Below are 18667 nucleotides of genomic sequence, written 5' to 3'. Positions count from 1 at the left end.
ATAGAAAAATACATACATATATATGCATATATACCTATGTACAATACATTTTAAAAATTATATATGTTTGTATATAGATGTGCATCAAATCAGTTGGCTGGCATTGGAGTTTCTCTCTGGATTCATTGGTAGATAAGTTTGCAATGGGAATTTAGATAGCTGTCAAGAAATATAAAGATTTACTGGGCATGTACTTGTTTTGAATGTAAAAGCAACAAATCTAAAAGATTTTCTTTAGACTTCATCACAGGATCTTTTTCAAGTTACTTAGTGAAGGTAAGGTCAAACATGAATTGACAAGATCAAAAGACAGGATGCTTAAGAAGCAGGTATAAATGGCCACAAAGGTGATTAAGGGTTAACAGCATCATTCAGACAAGGAAAGGCTGAGTGATCTTTGATTGTTTAGCCTTGAGAAAAGAAGGCTCAGGGGGAATCTTTTCAATTTGTATAAATGACTGATGGGAGGGTATAAAGATGAAGCCAAACTCTCCTCAGTGTTATCTAGTGAATAGACAAGAGGCAACAGGCACAAACTGAAATACAGGAAAATCCGTTTAAACTTAATAAGGAAACCCTTTTCTATGGTGAGGGTGACACTGGAACAGGTTGTCCAGAGAGGGTGCAGAGTATCCATCCTTGGACTTGACTATCTCCAGGGGTCCCTTCCAACCTCAGCCATTCCATAAAGATCTCTTTTCTCAGTTTGGTAAGGCTGTGAAGGAATTTCAGTCCTTCACCACTGAGAGGTACAGTACTGATCCACTTCTCTGCCTGGTAGGGGTGGAGTGGGAGTTCCTGAATCAGTGCTGCAGCTTCTGTCCTGGTCCTGCAGGGCTGCAGGAATGGGTACACGGTTACATACAAGGACAAAGGGTAGTCACAGTTTCAGGATTGATACACAGGTCTCAGAGCAGTGAGACTGGAGTGTACCCCAAGCAAATGCAGCCGAACAGCTGTGCTCCCAGCGCTCAGGGCGGTGGAGAACACCAACCTGCCAGATGTGCATTCTGCTGCGGGAGCAAGTCTGTGCCTGCAAGTCAAATTTGAACGTTAGAACACGAAATGCTAAAGCTGTGCATAATGAATGTATATATATTTTTTTCTCCTCTCTCTCCTCTTCTTTTCACAGCCCTCATTGGTGCTTGTGGAGGGAATTACACTTCTGCTACAGCTGTGATCTATTCCCCAGATTTTCCCGACACATATGGCACAGGCAAAGTCTGTTACTGGACCATACAAGTTCCAGGAGCATCTCAAATCCACTTCAGCTTTGCCCTTTTTGAAATCAAAGATGCTACAGATATGGTGGAACTGCTGGATGGCTACACCTATCATGTTCTAGCTCGTTTTAATGGCAAGAACCGGCCTCCCCACACCTTTAACATCTCTTTGGATTTTGTCATTTTGTACTTTTTCTCAGATGAAATCAACCAAGCTCAGGGATTTGCAATCAGATACCAAGGTAAGAGGCTAATGTTGCTGTTTCTGCCTTTCAATGAACTGTTAAAGCATTTAATTCACACAGGAGATTTCTGAAGTGGGAAAAAAAGAAAAAGGCCTCAATATTTTAACTCGTGGGTAAACACTTGGCTAAAATTTCTGTCAATTTGGAACACTTCAGTTAGCTATGTCATAATAACACAATTTAAATTTTCAACAATTCAGTCCTATACATACCTGCCTTTCAAAACAGATTGGAAGATGACAAAGCTGTAATGAACAACAAAAATACAGTAGTCCATTTGCATATTGGTTCATCTTGGCTCTTTCCAACAGTCTATTCCACTCAGATCAGAAGTCATCAGGGGAAAACATTTTAGTCCTTGAGTTGTACCTACTGTTATGATGAATAATTCGGTTCCAGGAACCTCAGCTTGGTGAAGTACAGGCTTTTTCGGGTATCAGACATAATTTGATCATTTGACTTCTCTAAGTAAACCAGAGAACAGCACATGTCTGTTTGCAAGCACAAAACAAAGTCCAGTTACACCTGTTAAGAAATTGTTATAGTAATCATACTCTTGTGTTTTCAGCTGTGAAGGACAATGTGCATCAAAACAAGATTCCAATGAATCAGACCCTTTCAGAGAAGATAAATGAACAAGCAAATCTCAGCATCAATGCAGCCCGGTCATCAAAGATACTTTATGTCATCACAACCAGCCCAAGTCATCCTAGTAGCTCCATGCCCGGTAATACTACAAGAAAACATGGAAACGGGAAAAATGTTTTGCCAAGGCACAATCTAGAGTCACTATTTCTTTTGCCTCCTCCTCCACATTATCTGATCCACTGTGCCTCTTTAGTATGATTCATTTAGTCTAATTGCTGCTAACTGTGCTGTGCCCTCATTACTTTTCAAAACTCACTTCTCAGCATAAATCAGTCAGAAATAGTGTGAAGATGGTGAGGTGCTGAAAATGAAAGCACATTAGAATAAGGTGTGAGTCAGAGCAGCTGCCTTACTAGAACCAGCTTCAGGGACCAGTGCGTACTGTAGAGGCGGCAAAAGGCGCTGGAGAGCCGGAACGGTGGATGCATCCCAGTTCACAAAAGCTACAGCAATAACAGAGAGAGGGCTAGACATGGATGAAGCAAGTTAATGGGTGTAGGGGAGATGACACTGAGAACTGTCGTATGTCTAGAACTCAGCTTCAAGTCAGCATTCAGGAAATTGTTGAGTCGTAAATGATTGAAGACTGGAAATGCACTCTCAGTGAAGATTACTGTTGGTCTCCTATGTTTAAACTGCCGTGGACATCTGCATTCACATACTGTTGCAGCTGGGCCTGGAGCACAGTATAGATGCTGTAATAGTTCTATAGTGCATTCCAAACCTGGAGCGTGAGGATGTGACTGCACGTGAGCTGTGTGTCCCCAGACCAGCCAGGCTGCAGAACCGCCCAGGGGTCTGCGCCGATGTGCTGGCACTGGGCCCAGGCTGGTGCCTGAGGTACCACAGCTACGTTTAAGCTGCCTAGTGTTAAGCTAGCTTGGGCATGCTGTCCTAAGATGAAACCGCACCCTTGGATTTTATGCAATTATGAAAATATTGTTAAAATGACAAGGACCAGTCAGTGCCCTGATGAAGGGGCACTGGGAGGGAAGGAACTTATGCTTCCTTTTCTTTTTCCTTTGAGCTTCATCACTTCTGAAGGTGATGGCCTTTATTCAATTCTCATAATTCAAGGTCCTTGCAAAGCTGTTCAGTGTGCTAAGTATCTCAGAGTTACATTCTAGTGCTGTCCCTTTTCCCACCTTGACATGCTATAGCCTCCCACTGCAAGATTCTGAAAGCCCATAATGAATGAAAAGGTAATGTAATGTAGAAATCCCTTCCCTCTTCCTCTTGTCTTTTACAGAATGGACAATATACAGTCTCACAGCACTGCTCATCCTAAGTGTTACAGCCATAATAGCAAAAATATTTCTCCACATAACCATGAGGTGAGTATGGAGCAAAACTGTCCCTGGAGACCTGACATCTCAGCCCTGTACCAAACCGGCTATGCTTCATTTCTCTGCCTTCTGATAGTGTCAGATTGCTCATATTCAACCCCAGCTTATATATTACATATTTGTGTCCTCCTAAAAGATACTAAATAAGCACATTTTTAAACTTTCCAGTCTGATAGGATTGCATTTGCTGCCAGAATCCATCTTTTATTCTTGTTTTGACCAGATTTGTTCTTTAAGGAATAAAAAGGCTTTCTCATACAGATGATGTTACATAGCAAAGAGGACGATGTAATCAGACATCTAGCTTTGGTGGGAAGAGTGCAAATTAGGATAATACTTTGTGGGAAAAAACATTAAAACCTCATCCCAGATCAGGGAACTGGGAGAAAAAAAGTTAGTTATAGGCTAGTTAATACTTACTTCAAAAAAAAATCACAGAAATTAAAATCTGTGTTATGGTGTGACATTTAACCAGTTTGGGTTTTTTTCCTGCCTGTTAAAACTAACATTTTATTACTATATTTCTCTCCACTTATACCAAGTAATTTTAATGTCCTCTAGATACCCATTGAATGAAATGATGGGTGAGTTATCAACAAACCGTAAATGTTGAATATTGTATTTACATACCACAAACAGGTTTAAATGTACAAGGAAATTCCTTTACATTAATAGCAATTAGTAACGGAATATGTACAGACTTGTTAGCTTATGTCACTGCTTTCATTAGGATAAGCAACTAGTCTAGCAACAGAACGCCTTACTTTTCATTTGGTCAGGAAACAAGAACAAACACACTAAAACTTTACATAACTATATAGGAGGCAGAAAGAAAAGGTGTCAGACACGCGGTGGAAGATGCTGGTGTTACCAGTGTGGCAGGAATACAGACACATGAATAACAGCAACTTGCCAAGCACCCCAACACTTAACGGTGAATTGACACTTGTTTCCTAGATCGCATCAGATCCCATCCACAACTGAAACAGACGATTCCCGTGAGGTTACTACTGCTGGCGAGATCTGGAGTATATTTTACCAGCCATCCACATCAATATCCATCTTCAAGAAAAAGCTTCGAAGTCAACAAGATGACTGCAACCCGCTAGTGGGCAACTGAAGTGTCTTTTATTTTGCAAGAATCAATCTTCTTAAAATCCAGGTGACTCGGGAGTATTTTTTTTCTCCCAATCTCATACTTATGTTCCAAAAAGTCCATTTCCAAAGGCCTTTGAGTGATTTTGCCTATCTGTATAACTCTGGGTTATACAAATGAGAACAGATGTAATTGTGGCAATAGTTTTTAAATATCTGGTGCTCATCAGATCTGTAGGGCTGTTAATGACTGCCTTTAAACCAATGCACTTAAATGACATCTAAAACCTGTAAAATTCAAAACATCCTGTACCCCTGACAAAAGTAATTTGAAAGAGGATCTGCAGGTGGAGGACTCGTGTTCTGCTTTCCTGTACCACTGTATTGTATCTGGCTACTTTAGTCCCTTTATTCTCAAGGCCAAAGACAGAGGGAGATACAGGTAACTTGTTCAGCTGCCACAGCAAACAGCTTATCTGCCTTAACGTAAACGTGTCTAAATGGTACTGTACAGTAAAATGGGAGCCAAGACTTTGAGAAACTTTCAGCCTGATTGCCTGGTGCTCCACTGTTCCTACATTTTCTGTTTTGACAAGCAGAGATGTACAAATAAAAAATCAAAACAGATTCAGGAAGCAAATACTCTATGGAGCATCAGCTGCAAATGTGAGTTTCGACGGAGTAATGGTCACCAAGTCAAGGTCTGCACAAGCAATGAAGACTTTTAAATGACTACGTCTCACCTGTTGATCATGATGATTTTGTTCATATTCACAGTGATCCTGAAGTCCTGCATTTGTTCTGGATGTAAGCCTAAGGCTTCTTAAAGGATTGTGCAAAGAAATTGTAAATCCACTGAATATTTAAACAGTGAGGCTGACTAACACAAATTCTTACTCTGAAGTTAAAGATATTGACCTCAGGAACCTGAACTATTTTCAAAGTTGTAGCCTGCAAGCAACAACTCACCTATTCCAGGCTGCGCATATGAACGCATACGTGACACTTGCCTTCATACCCGTGAGAAAACAGAAGTGTCTCTTGCCTTCAAAATTAAAGCTGAACTGCATTTTTAAGATTAATGCCCTTAATTATCTAAGAACTAAAACATCAGAGGGGATCTGATGTGTGAAATAATTTCTCTTTGATTGCAACAGGCAGCATTAAATATTTTTCTCTCTTTAGTACAATATCTGTCCACCCACAATGCTCAGACTTCTCATCTGGGGATCAACAGTGAGTCTCTCAGCCTCGGCAAGCCCAGACTAGCAAGATATTTAGGAAAAACTGACAATACACAAGTTGGATAAATTGACTGGAAAAGTTTACTGCTAAGTTAGAGGAAATTCAGTGAGACACTGAAATACAGTAATTCTGGTTAAGACAAGAGGAATAAATACCACTCTAAACAGAGACCGATGGCCTGTGTATACCAGACCTGCAGTCAGAGAACAACTGTTGAATGCATCGGCAAAACATGAATAAGAAAATTGTCACCGAGTTTAAATTCATTATAATATCTGCCCCTCAGTTTTTAACATACAACTCCCTCCCCTTCATGAGGTCTGTAGATTTCCTTGAAAAAATAGGGCATCTGAGAATTAAGCAATGAAATACCGTGCCTTACTTGCCATTGCAGATCCCATATTTTACCTGAATTGAATTCATTCCAGCTCCATTTATGTACCGCGGATGAGTGCCAGAGACAGCTGAACAGTACCGCAATAAATGCTTAATAGAAACAAGACTTTACTAAGCCAGCAATTATGGAATTGTTTATATGAAAACTGGAATCTCATGGGAACATCTAGTACTTTCTTGCATGAGCTGCTGGAAAGAATACAGGAAAAGATAAAGGCAGTATTGCCTCAAATCGAGACAGGCCGAGTTGTAAAATACACTGGTTCTCTCTTACATGTCATCAAGCTGGACCAAAAAAGCATTATCTGTTTTAGACCCAATGAGGATTTTTAAATTGCCTTTTTAACAGTCAGGTTTTGCATCATGCCGTGCAGGGAAAATGTTTACTTCACAGACTTGTTATGAAACAAATTTGTTTGCTTCCTAAGCATACTTAATATGGTTTACTAATGGAAAGCCAGGAGGGAAGAGTCAGTGTAAAGCTAGATCCTTAGGAATTGTGACAAAGCTTTTGTTTGCTTGTCTTATCAAATGTTCTGGGGCAGCTAAACTTATATAGGCGAAGGGACATTCAAAGAGTCAGCTAATGCTGATAAACAGAAAACATCAGGAGCACTCCATGACTGATTTCTGCGTACTGCAGAAGGAAAAGATACAGAACTTTTAAGCTTCTGTTCTTCAGTAAATAATGTATTTTCATTATAAAATGAGAGAAAGCCCATTACGAACAACAGCAAAAAAAAGCTGATGCTGCTGATGCCAAACCTAGAGAATTTAGAAACTGAGATTTTGCACTGGTTCCTTAGATCCTCAACTATTTTTTAAATAGTAAAATCATGTTTACTGGGCCTTTCTTAGGGAATGTTTATCCTATCCAGTTTCTGTGCAAAAGACCCATAAAACCAGCAGTTACAACAAATTAACTGGCCATGGCAACAATGAGCATGACTAAGCATAAGGTATTGGACAGTGCACAGGTGAACACAGTAATAAAAGTGTAGGGGAAATGGTTATGTCCCCCCCGCCAGACCTTACCAATTATCTGGTACTGCTAATACCAGGAAACAGCAATAGATAGAAATGTGTGGACAGGGTCCCTTAAATAGCACTTCTTACTATGCAGACCTGAGACCATACAGAGCACATGGATCTCTGCTGTGGATCGTTTCGCAACATGGTCCGGTTGCTCGCGCTCCTGGCACAGACCGCAGCGGAACGGTGGCGTGTGGGATCTGTTAACACAGCACTTTATGGCCTTTGCTGTGAGGGTTTGGGGAGAGAAAGAAGAAAAGTCTGACATGCACAACTGTTGTAATCCCACATGATTCAACACACAGAAGCGCCCCATGGACACCAGCAGCTGAGTGCTGACAGCTGGAGGGCACCCACACCTCCAGTGTTCACTGCGTTTGCTTCAACACACTGAAAATAACTGCAGAACAAGAATTTGTTTGGAATTGTATCTGAATGGCCTTCCGACTGCCTTAACACGCTGGACAGGCTGCAAATATGACAATGGCCACAATTTCAAAAGCAACTGTTTTGACAACAAAACCGTCATAAGGAGCTGCCTCCTCGTACACGCGCAACCCAGCCCCTGCTCTGGCCCCCTCCTCGCTCTGTTGTGCTGGTGTTACCGGCTGGGTGGTGGTGCAATAAACTCATCAAGTTAAAAATTACCATCACTTTTTCTTTTCTGAGTTACTTTGAACAGAGATGAGTTTCTGATGTTGTTTATCGGGCGGTTGCACAGAGGTGAGCGAGCGCAGCCAGGCGGGCAGTGAGCCACAGCAGAACCACCACCGCTGCCCCAAAACAGCTGCTGGCGAGACCATCCCCATCACCCGCACGTCAGTTACAATAACCTGCCCTGTACCTGCGCCTCAGGTGGAAGGGGGCCAGCCGGACAAGTTGCCTCCCTAATTCAAAATCTGAGTTTAAAACTAGTTCAGTTTGTTGACTAAATGATTTACTTTTGTCTTAATATTGTGCTGGGGGGGAAATAGAGACTGTTATTTAAAAGTATGTGTGGTATCATAGTAATATATATTTATATATGTATAGGAAATGCATTATTTAATGCAGCAAGTTGTGCTTGTATCTTGCTAACATTTTATAGGAAGAAAATATGTTAGTTTACATTCTGGGAAAAATAATTTTTCTATACACTGTAACCATAGGAAAAAAAAATCACAGATAATTCATTGGTATATATGACAGAAGATCACAGAGGTAACTCAGTTTTATGATGCTGATGAAACAATTGTTTTAAGATGTACTTTCCTCCTTTGAATCTTATTTCTAGCTTGTAATTGTATTAAGCTGTTTATCAAATTCTGCAAAGTCACATGCCTGTACGCTCAGGACCATTTTAACATCAAACATGTCATCTGTGTTTTTCCATCAAGCATTAACGTTGTCTTTTTTAGGGTTTGCTTCTGCCAGATCTCCTGCAGCCGGCGCAATGCTGAGGAGGTTTGTCGCGCTGCCCTTGCGGACAGCCCAGTGCTATTGCAGAATTACAGTCTCTGTATTCCAGGCTCCCCGGCAATAGCAGAAACAGGAGATTCGTACGGAGAGTCCTGGAAACTGTACTGAATCTGCGGGCTGTGTGACTACAGGCAAAACACATCAGCAGACACTTGTCTGCCGCCGAATGAGCATGACTGGCTGTTCCAGTTTCATCTTCTGCTTAATAAGCCTTCTCAGGCTGTGGGCAAGGCTGCCAACAGATTTTTCTAGTGCACCACTTTGCCTAAAGGAAGGGTGAACTATAATACAAAAACAACTCTTGACAAATACTTGTCCAGCTCGTTCTTAATACCTTGCAGCAGTGATATTTCACAATCTTCCAATGAACTGCAGTCCAGTGATAGATATTATTCTAGACGTTTATGAACAATCTTATAATTCTACTACCTTGAGATCTTGAGTGAAAAATATAATTACCTTCAGACCATACAATTTTTTCTATAACAACACCCCTCCCAACACACATACATTTCATGCAACTCATACTTTCTCAACTTTACTGAGCACCTGTGCTTTGGGATGAAATCTGGCATTCCGAATTTCAGGCTCAAGACAATTTATTGTAAATCCAAAGGCTACCGCATGAACCAAATAAGACTGACAAGAAAACCGAGTAGATCAAACTCGAAATGAGTCACCACTGAAATATGTGCTGTGGTTATATGTGGTCATCCTGCATTCAGCAAATGGCTGTAAGTAATAATTATTTTTAAAATAAGTAATGAATTTCTGCGGGAGGAGTTCAGTTGGTATCGCTGCAGACAAGCATTGAATAAAGGAGGCAGAAAATTGTGGCCATTCACCAGCAGATCACAGCAGGACTGGCCACTGCGGAGGTGAGACGATAATATTTGAGCTGCAACTCCTGAGAATGATTACATACAGAAAACATTGCTCTGAGAAGCAATTTCTGGGATAACAGCAAATTGAAGTTTTAGGGTTTCATGTTTTCAGACTGTTAGAAGTAACTATAACAATTCTTTCAGTGTTTTCTCTACAGATTGCAGCAACACGTAATGCTGTTTCTAGTTAGATTCGTATTTCCTTTCACTAAGTCCTCCTTCTGACCAAGATAATGCTGCGCGCTCTCAAAGAAACCTTGAGTTAACTTTATGTAAATGTCTGAATACCAGTGTCAGACACCAAAACTGTCTCCAGCTTTTCACGTCAGGACTCGCTCTCTTTCAGAAACACGAGTGTCCCGGGGGACTGGCCTCTCCTTGCACGGGGCAGCTCACTCTGCTCTCCTTTCTTGCCATTCAGGTTACGAGACTCCTCTTACACTCCAGTTTATTCTGGGAACTGTAGCCTTTTTTGTTGTTGTTTTTTTCCCAAGCAACAGTTTTATTCTCCATCGGGGAAGTGTATTCTTTATTCTGAAAGAAACACTTTTCGTAGAAGCATTTAAATAACAGGAGCATGGTGCTTCCATTGCAAGATAAAATATCTAGTTTCAGGTTTGTCTTTTCTCCTTGGCTAAAACCTTAGGCCAGGCTGGCTCCACAGGGTATGAACACAGCCATCCTTTTAAGGGCACTTCTCTCTTCACACCAGACAAGTATAACCAATGTTACCTAGCAGCTGTCATAGGATTTGACAGATGCACCAAATATTGCTACAGCAAAAATGAGATAGTGTTACAGAAACACCAAGTGTTACCATAAACTACAATCTCATTGAGAATAGTCTGCTCCTGCTTTTCTTGTTTGACCACGGGGAAGTTTCATGCAGGTTTATGGTGCCCACAGGACTCCCATTCTGCCACAGATTTGTCCCTTATGTATTGAACGTCAACAGTGAAAAGAAACTCCCTGCACAAAATACAAAAATATTCATTTTTCATAGAAAATGTTTACATTTAGTTATTAAAAAAAAAAAGCCACAGCAAAGAGATAATACCACACAGGCAGACACCCCACTGAGCAGCACACTGGAGTTCAGGCAGCAGCCCACAACTGCCTTGCTCAAAGAGACACAGCAGGGGTTCCCTGGTTATTCTGTGGGACAGCAAGGGTAGAGGGATGCCCTGTAACAGCAGTCACCTCGTGGTTTTCTTCAGCACAAGAAAGGAGAAAACAAAACACTAGTCAGCAATGGCAAACTGCGGGGGTGGAGAGAGGGAAAAGGAGACTCAGATGTGAGCCATCAACACAGGCCCATCAGCCAAACACATAGGGCAAGTTTTACGCCATTTTCAACAATAGTTTAATGAGCTAAATTGCAAATAAAACATGTAACTATAATCACTGGTAACTGCCAGGATTCTGCTGAGTAAAAAAAAAAAGGTCACAAAATGTAATCGGGAAGGACTTGCGGGTGCTGCCAACTCGCGGCCTCCTGCTCCTGTTCCACCCCTGTGCCCGCCCTCTGGTGCAGACCAGGCTTGTCCCTGGTACCCGACAGGAGGATTAGAACTGATCCTCGTGCTAGAAAGAGTCCCGTGCAAAATGATACTCAACAGTCTGTCATCACAAACATGGAGTTTACACATATGAAACAGAGTTGGCTCATTTCTTGGTTGAATTCTGAGGTGACGGAATCACAGCACACTTGAGCACAGATGAGGGGGAGAAAGACCAGGGGATTACCAGGTGAAAATCTTTTGGAGAGGGAAGAAACTGGAGAAGACTGGAAAGGAATGCGTGTGTCTGTCACTGGATGGGAAATAAATAAGGTACAAAGGCAAACTGTTCACACAATAACATACAAACACATTAAATATATACATATGTACGCATGCAGGTTACCATCCACATACCTCCAAGCTCTTCTCTTGCTGTCTGCGTAAACATTTTTGGTCAGATTCTGCCCTCTGCCGACATAAAGAGAGTAGCACAGCACTGATTTTCAAGGAGATGAGTGATTTCACAGTCCAGTGTAAGGACTCAGATGCAGCTTGACTATTCAAGCTGTGATTTATCCAGTTGCATCCACCTGCATCACACTGCCTCAGGTCTCACAACAGTTTTGTTTTTTCAGGACAATAAATTATACTTACCCGACATTAAACCAGAGTTAAGTTCCCCTGCTACAAGGGACAGTCAGACTCCAAAATAAGGAGGATCCCTCACTCCTCATGCCCAGGAGGCCTCAGGGACTGTAAGATCCCACCCCCAAATCACCTGTAATGCTCAGCAGGTGCTGTCCTGCTGCTCCCTGCAGAGCAGCTGAGCCTGGCACTGCTTCCCTCACCTCCTGCTCGTCCTGTGTGCCCGGTGCCTGCTCTGCCTCCCTCCCCACACACGGTTTTCCTGCACCGAAGGTCTCGGCTTCGCACTCAGCAGCACCAGGCGTGCCCAGAACGCTGGAGCCACAGGGTCCCCCACAACGGGCCTGGGAACCACCTGGCGCTGCGTTCAGAAGGCAGCGGGACCTGCCCACAATCCCAGGGTAAACAGCTGAAAGTTCAATGGTCCCGATGCGGAATGTTATGGGTGCCTCCAGAAGAAAATCCACTTTTAATCGCAATCGTTTTTGTTAGGGTCTGTATGTGTGTGTATGTATATATGTACCTATTTTCTGAAGAAGGGAAAACGTATTGTTGTTTATGACAGTTCATCTCAGTATATCTAAGACCACGAGGAGCACAGCTGTTCATGGCCTTTCCCCCGAAACAAGAAGGACACCTTCCACATGGATATGCAATAAAACTGTATTTTTGTGTGGTTTTGCCTTTTTTTTTTCTTTTTAATACAGACATTTGTACACTTTCTTACAAAACTGCAGGAACTACAACTTTTCTTAAATCATTTTTGGTCGGCAAGTACTGTAAAATCTTTGTGTGCAATTATCATGTATTTACAGGGCCTCATGTTAGTGATTTTCAATGATTATTACAATAATGTCACACACTCTCAACATAAGACATGGCTTAAGATAAATATATTAGTAAATAAATATTCTGAGAACATATTTCCATAAATGAAATGTGCTGCTATACATATACAGAATATATACAAGATGTTTTCTAGCTTTTAAAACATTTTTAAAAAATGGTAATGAAGGAGAAAGAGCCCTTTGACCATATTACAAATCTTTACAGCAAATTTTATACAACACAATTTTAAGTGCTATAACTTTAATTAAAAACATTTTAAATAGTGCCTCATGAGCCAAACACAATGACAACTGTTCGTTTAAGTAGCAGAAAGGCATTTTGTTATAAAAATCATCTCTCATGGCCAGCTGGCCTGTAAGTCTGTATGGACACACAGGTAGCAGGGAATTAACTAAATGTTCAATACAAAACCAAACACTGAAACCAAGTGTAGGGTAACTCTGAGGTCAGACCCGCAGAGACTTGTACCGGCAGAGATTTCCACGACGTGTGAATGAGACCCGGACAGCCAGGAACACCGTAAGCCAGAATATCCAAATTTCTTTTGTATAACCACATTTTACCACAACATGCTGTGTAGTGATAGAGTACAATGCATCTTAGGTGGCCTTACACAGTGCCTCAAAGTGACACCAAGCAGAACAACCACGGTAGGACACCACAGATGCTGTAATGCATCTCTTTCGAGTGGAGGAAGAAGGTGAGACTTAAACAAAACAAAAACCCCCAAACCTTTATTCTCCCACAACATACCACTTACTCCAGTCATTCAGAGAATGAGTATGTTCTCAGTAAGCTTTATACACAGAAAATGTGCTTACTGGACTTTTTCTTTTAATCTTATACCCAGATATTGCCTTGTATTAACTCTCTGAACAGCTGGATCTTGGTTGGTTCATTTAAAAAGATCTAATGTGAATTCCTTTGAGTCGAATTATTTCTTCCTAACTTACTGAGTACAGAAAGTAAAAGTAAACAGATGAATGTATTTGTTATTTCTTAGATGTTTGCTTCTTTTAAAGTATTTCATTTGGGACTACAAAACAAACAAGTTAACCTTGCTGGTTCTCACAATTAGCCCAGTGCTGTCAATGACATTACTTTGGCAGAAAATGTAACATGACGTGTACACCTCTTTTTCATGTCTTCTTATACTTTTAAGTATCTCCAAAGTGTCCTGAACTTCGGACAAATCTTTTCAGAAGGCTGGCATTGTGGGCATTAAATAATTAGTTTCCCTTTAGGAGAATTCCTGCTGTGAATACACCAGACAGGATGACACTGTGTCCTCAGGCACATGCAGCATGACAGGCAATTTAAACCATGCTATGGTCGCCTCTTACTCAGAAGCCGCTGTTTCCACAGGAAACAATTGGTATCAGAAGTGACGACGTGTATTATCTCATGATAACAAACATCCCCACTAGTACAAGAACAAGAATAAAAGTATGTGCCCAGGCTAATGGGGTACAGAGAGCACTCTGTACACAAGACAAAAATGAAGCACAACTGGCTGGGCCCAAGAAACCTTTAAAACAGATCGATCTATGGAAGCTACATCAATCACAGCAGAGAAGAAAACGATTAAACCCAGTCCCTCACTTTCCCACATGAGCAGAAGGTGACAAGCACTGCTTCCCTTAGGCATGCTTGCGGTCTACAAGGCAACGAGCCACCTTCTGACCTGGTTCCAAAACCAGCCAGCCAAGCCGCACGCACCCTGCGAGCTGTTCTGTGTACGCCAGCGTCCTCACAGCCGTCCGGGCTACAGGTGCCTGAAACACTCCCTGTGGAAGGCAAGGTTCGTGACCTGCACAGGTATTACCCTTCCTAAGCACTTCCTCCTAGCATCTGTTTGAGGGAGAGGTCCCCAGCATTCTTCACCAGTCAGAAGATAGAATGAGGTCTGTGGTTTAGCAGGAAGTGAGGATGAGAACATTTTGAGCGAACAGCTTCCCTACTCCCACTCTGTTAAATCTAATCATCATGGCAGGAGACCCTTCCCAGCCAAATCATCAGAGCAGCATGAAAGGAGGAGGAGGGAAGAGGAGACAGTCCGATTTGTTACCTCCCTCAAAATCGCTCATATAACTTGCTGGCTACTAGGATTAGTCAGGATCTGAGCATCCATTCAGCAGCTGTATCCCTCTGGACTACTATATTTCAAGGTGCTATCTGGTTTCTAAGGCAGATGTAGCCCTGAGCTTATCAAAGGCTGGACTCCTTTAAGTAGGAGATAACATAGCCTGGCTTATTTAACACACCATGTTACCTATCAGCAAGAGCTGACACAGTCACTTCTAGAAAGAAAATATAAATAACACTTTGTCATTAATATAGAAATGGCACTAGAGCTCAGAAATGCTCTATACCATGTCCCACATGGGCTTTGCACACAAATGGAGGCCTGAAGGCTTCAGGCAAGAGCGAGAAAGGAGACAATCAAGCTGATGTGGACACAGAGGAAGCGGGGGAGGGACTTCTCCACATTACCACTTTTGCGTGTTTGTCAAAGCTTAAAAAAAAAAAGTCCATCAGAATTTGGAGTCTCTGATAAGCTCCGCTTCTCCATCTGGATCATCTGGTCTAGTCACCGATTTGGCTTCTCTCCAAGGGATAAGATCCAGCACCTGAAGGATAAACAAAACTAAGGAACATTGCATCTAGAATATTGCATCCAGTTTTGAGGCTTCCAGAACGTGACGCTGACTGACTGGAGTGAGTTCAGCAGAGAGGCGAGATGCTCAGAGGGCTGGAGCACTCACCGTGTGAAAAGAGGCTGAGGGACGGGGACTTGTTCAGCCTGCAAAAGAGAAGGCTTTGGGGGCAACCCCGAGCAGCCTTGCAATACCTACATGGAGGCTGTCACAGTGATGGAGCCAAGGTCTTCACAGGCATGCATTTTGGACAAGTGGGAAGGAGCTTAAGTTGAAACATGAGATGTTCAGACTGGATGTAAGGAAACCTCTTCACCACGCTGGTAGTCAAGCACAGGAGCAAGGGCCCAGATTGGGAGTGTGCTCTCTGTGCCTGGAGTCTGTCATGGCCTCACTGGATTAACTTGGTCTAATTTGACAAACCAAATAAATTGGTCTGCTTTGAGTAGGACATTGGACTGGATGATGGCCTGAGGTCCCTTCCAAGCTATGATTGTATGAACACCCTTAAAAACAGCCCTGGCAAGGCAGGTAAGAAACATTCCGTCAGCAGTTCATTTTTCCCCTTTCCTCCACAGCAGAGACCTTCCCACATATTCTTCTACAGAAATTCCAAGTTTTTCACTCTTTTTTAAAATCCTTCAGCTTGTTTGTCCCCTCCCAGCACTCTGTCCTTGCCCACTGAGGCAGCTCGTCACAGCTGCCATGACTGGCACAGTGTCCCCGGAGCTCTGATGGGGGGCTGGTACCAGCAGGCACCTTTTCACCTCCCTACAAAGCATGAGTATGAAAGCTCTTATAGGGTTAGGTAGTAAACTATCACCTTCTGTTCCTCTAGCTATGACCAAATGAGCACAGGTAACAAGAGAATAACACTCTGGGGTGAACCATTAGTCAATAACCTCATCTTATGCAAAGGATGGCAGTAACCTCTATGGATGCAGGTACCTAGGAGGCTGGCAGCATTTCATACGCTAGGACAGAAAGGCAGTGAGTAATCAAAAAAAGCACACGTTACCTGTGGCCTTTGTGGTCATCATCAGCTTCTGGGAGTTCAGAGTGGGACTGGGAAAGAGCATTCTGGCTTCCTCCTTCTGAGAGTGGTTCTGCCGCAGGAATGACGCTGCCTCATAGCACACCTCCCTCTCGTCCGGTACCTCTCCTATATCTTGGCAGTGCAGGTAAGTATCTAGCTCAGGTGTTCCATCCCAGGAGCTACAGCCTCCTGTGTGGGTCCCTTGGCACTCTGTAGGTAGGATCAGCTCACAGTCTCTGTCTTCAGGAATTATGGGAATGCGTTGACCCAGATCACAAACACCCTTACAGCAGCTTGGCAAGGTGTCATCTGGAAGCGTGTACTGCACGTTCACTGCATAGTCTTCTGTATAGCAGCCACCGCCTCCACTGCCACTGTTGCTACTACAGGCTACCTGCTTCTCTTCATAGAAGCAGCAGGGCAACCCCTCATATTTTACTCCATCTGTCCTATGCAAGTGGTCTGAGTTAATACTGTACAAGCCTGGGGTGCTCCCTGACTGTGGTTCTGTTCCTGGGCCACACGTCCCCCAGAGCGGAGAGCTAAGGAAGAGTGCGCTACAGTCAGCTGTGCCACCGCCAGGCTCCAGGGCAGGGTGCTGGAGTTCAAAGCAGCATGCACACGCTTGCTCCATAAGCGGCCCTGCTATCTCTGGATCCTTCCAGTTCCTTTTAGCATCCAAGGCAGCACCAGGAATGGCCTCATGTCCTCCCTCTGAGGTAGTGCCATTTGGATCCCTGTGCTCTAGCGAGGAATTACTGCTATAGTTCATATCCATGCTGCAGTTAGACAGTTGGTCCCCTGAGGAAGAAGCTGGCACAGGCCGACAGTCAGTACCCACCAGACTGTGACTGTGAGCTGGAAGCTCATCCTGGTGGGGGCCCTCCAAGAGAACAATTGCACCCCTGTTCGCACCACTAACCTCACCCGCTCGGCAAGGACTCTTACTGCGGTAAACGTACGGGTCATAGTCACTGCTTAAAGAGCTGCGAAAGGTGGAGCAGCTCCCATAAACCCCTTGGTTGCTGACTTCAGTGCAGTCAACCATGGAATCACTAGAGGAGCAGTGGCACTGGCCAGAACTGCTGCTGCTGCTGTCACTCCCAGGGCAGTCAGCCAAATATCCACTGCACACTGAGCGATGACCATGATAGCAGCTGAAGCTGGAGGTACTGCCACTCTCCAAGCGGGATGAGGGCACTACATGTACCACAGGAGGGAAAATCATGCTGCTACCAGGTTGGAAGGCACGGGAAGGACCCTTTGAAGAAATGCCAGCTGGAGGCTGTCCATCTTGCTCAGGGTAACTAAGGCCTTGGAAGTAGTAGTGCTGATACATGGTCTCATATTGGGAAAAGCACGCTGCTTTGGAAAAGTTGCGTCCACCAAACTTGGGTCTTCGGAAGTTGTGAGCTGGAGAGTAAGCCCGATGTTCCAGGCTGCAGTGATGCGCGTTTAAAGCATGGTCCAAATGAATAGGCTGATAACTTTGGATATAGGCTGGGGACTGGGCTTGGTAGATGCTCTGTTCACCATGTCGTTCAACTGTAAGGACCGTGATGGGGTTTCCATGAGGGTCCATGCTTGTCCGGGTGGGATACGCCGTTATCTGGTTTGCTCTGTGCACTCGGCCTGGGTAATGCACAGGCAGGATCACCCTCTGCTGCCGGCTGCGTGCTGGGTTGATGGATTCCAGACAGACTGGACCTGCGCTTCCCTTCTTCTGTTCTGAATGAGAGAAATAAGAGTGGAGAAGCAGAAGTAGGAAGGAATAAAAAGGAACATATTTTAAGCAAGAAAGACTGGTATTTTGTTCTGAATTTAGTTACATTACACACACAAGAGGGTTGTTTTTTTTTAAAACATCAACTTTTTATGCAGAAGGAAAAGTAACAAACTAAACAAAATCAGTCAAGAGCATGAAACACTCGATTATATTTGCTTAAAAAGGAAAAGAAGCAAAGTGACTTCAGATACTGTTCTCATATGTGCAAAACCCATTTATACAGCATTTTCAAAGAACTTACTCCTAACTGTATTTCTAGGGTTACGTTACAATAAAGACTACGGGTTCTATGGAGATTTACAAACAAGCGCAAATTGTTTCATTTTGCAAAGTCTGACACGGATGAGAGAACAGAGCACCAGCACGGCAGGACTCACCTATGATGTTGTGGCGGCAGTGAGGGCAGGTGTGATGCTGCAGTAGCCAAGGATCCACACACTTCTTGTGAAACCGGTGAGTGCAGGGAATGACACGCAATTCCTGCAGGAACAGATGAAGGAACATGAAAAAGTTCTCCTTCCTAATGAGTGAATTTTTCAGAGTTTTTTTTCAACCTAGCTACTAAGTGGATCAGTTACTAGTCTCGAAGTAGCAAGAAGGAAAAAAATGACATCTGTTCC

The 18667-nt window shown here is 43.2% G+C and overlaps 2 protein-coding genes across 14 annotated transcripts in view; one reads left to right on the top strand and one right to left on the bottom strand.

Moving 5' to 3' along the window:
• Positions 1–8605, top strand: part of KREMEN1 (kringle containing transmembrane protein 1) — a 30858-nt gene extending 22253 nt beyond the window's left edge. For both annotated transcript variants that reach the window (XM_065851804.2, XM_071816007.1), the window contains exons 6-9: positions 1133–1465; positions 2037–2195; positions 3366–3450; positions 4420–8605. In XM_065851804.2, coding sequence (XP_065707876.1) covers positions 1133–1465; positions 2037–2195; positions 3366–3450; positions 4420–4582 — 740 coding nt within the window. In that variant the 3' untranslated portion in view covers positions 4583–8605. The remainder of the gene's footprint in view (positions 1–1132; positions 1466–2036; positions 2196–3365; positions 3451–4419) is intronic.
• Positions 8606–12368: 3763 nt separating this feature from the next.
• The window catches only part of ZNRF3 (zinc and ring finger 3), an 84597-nt gene continuing 78298 nt past the window's right edge, over positions 12369–18667 (bottom strand). For all 12 annotated transcript variants that reach the window (XM_071815997.1, XM_065851699.2, XM_071815998.1 and 9 more), the window contains 3 exons: positions 18425–18527; positions 16244–17989; positions 12369–15198 (listed from right to left, as the gene is read on the bottom strand). In XM_071815997.1, coding sequence (XP_071672098.1) covers positions 15155–15198; positions 16244–17989; positions 18425–18527 — 1893 coding nt within the window. In that variant the 3' untranslated portion in view covers positions 12369–15154. The remainder of the gene's footprint in view (positions 15199–16243; positions 17990–18424; positions 18528–18667) is intronic.

Source organism: Patagioenas fasciata, chromosome 17, assembly GCF_037038585.1.
Source record: "Patagioenas fasciata isolate bPatFas1 chromosome 17, bPatFas1.hap1, whole genome shotgun sequence".
In the NCBI taxonomy this organism is placed as follows: domain Eukaryota; kingdom Metazoa; phylum Chordata; class Aves; order Columbiformes; family Columbidae; genus Patagioenas; species Patagioenas fasciata.
The sequence above is the reverse complement of the archived record's forward strand: the minus strand, read 5'-3'. Positions and strand labels throughout refer to the sequence as shown.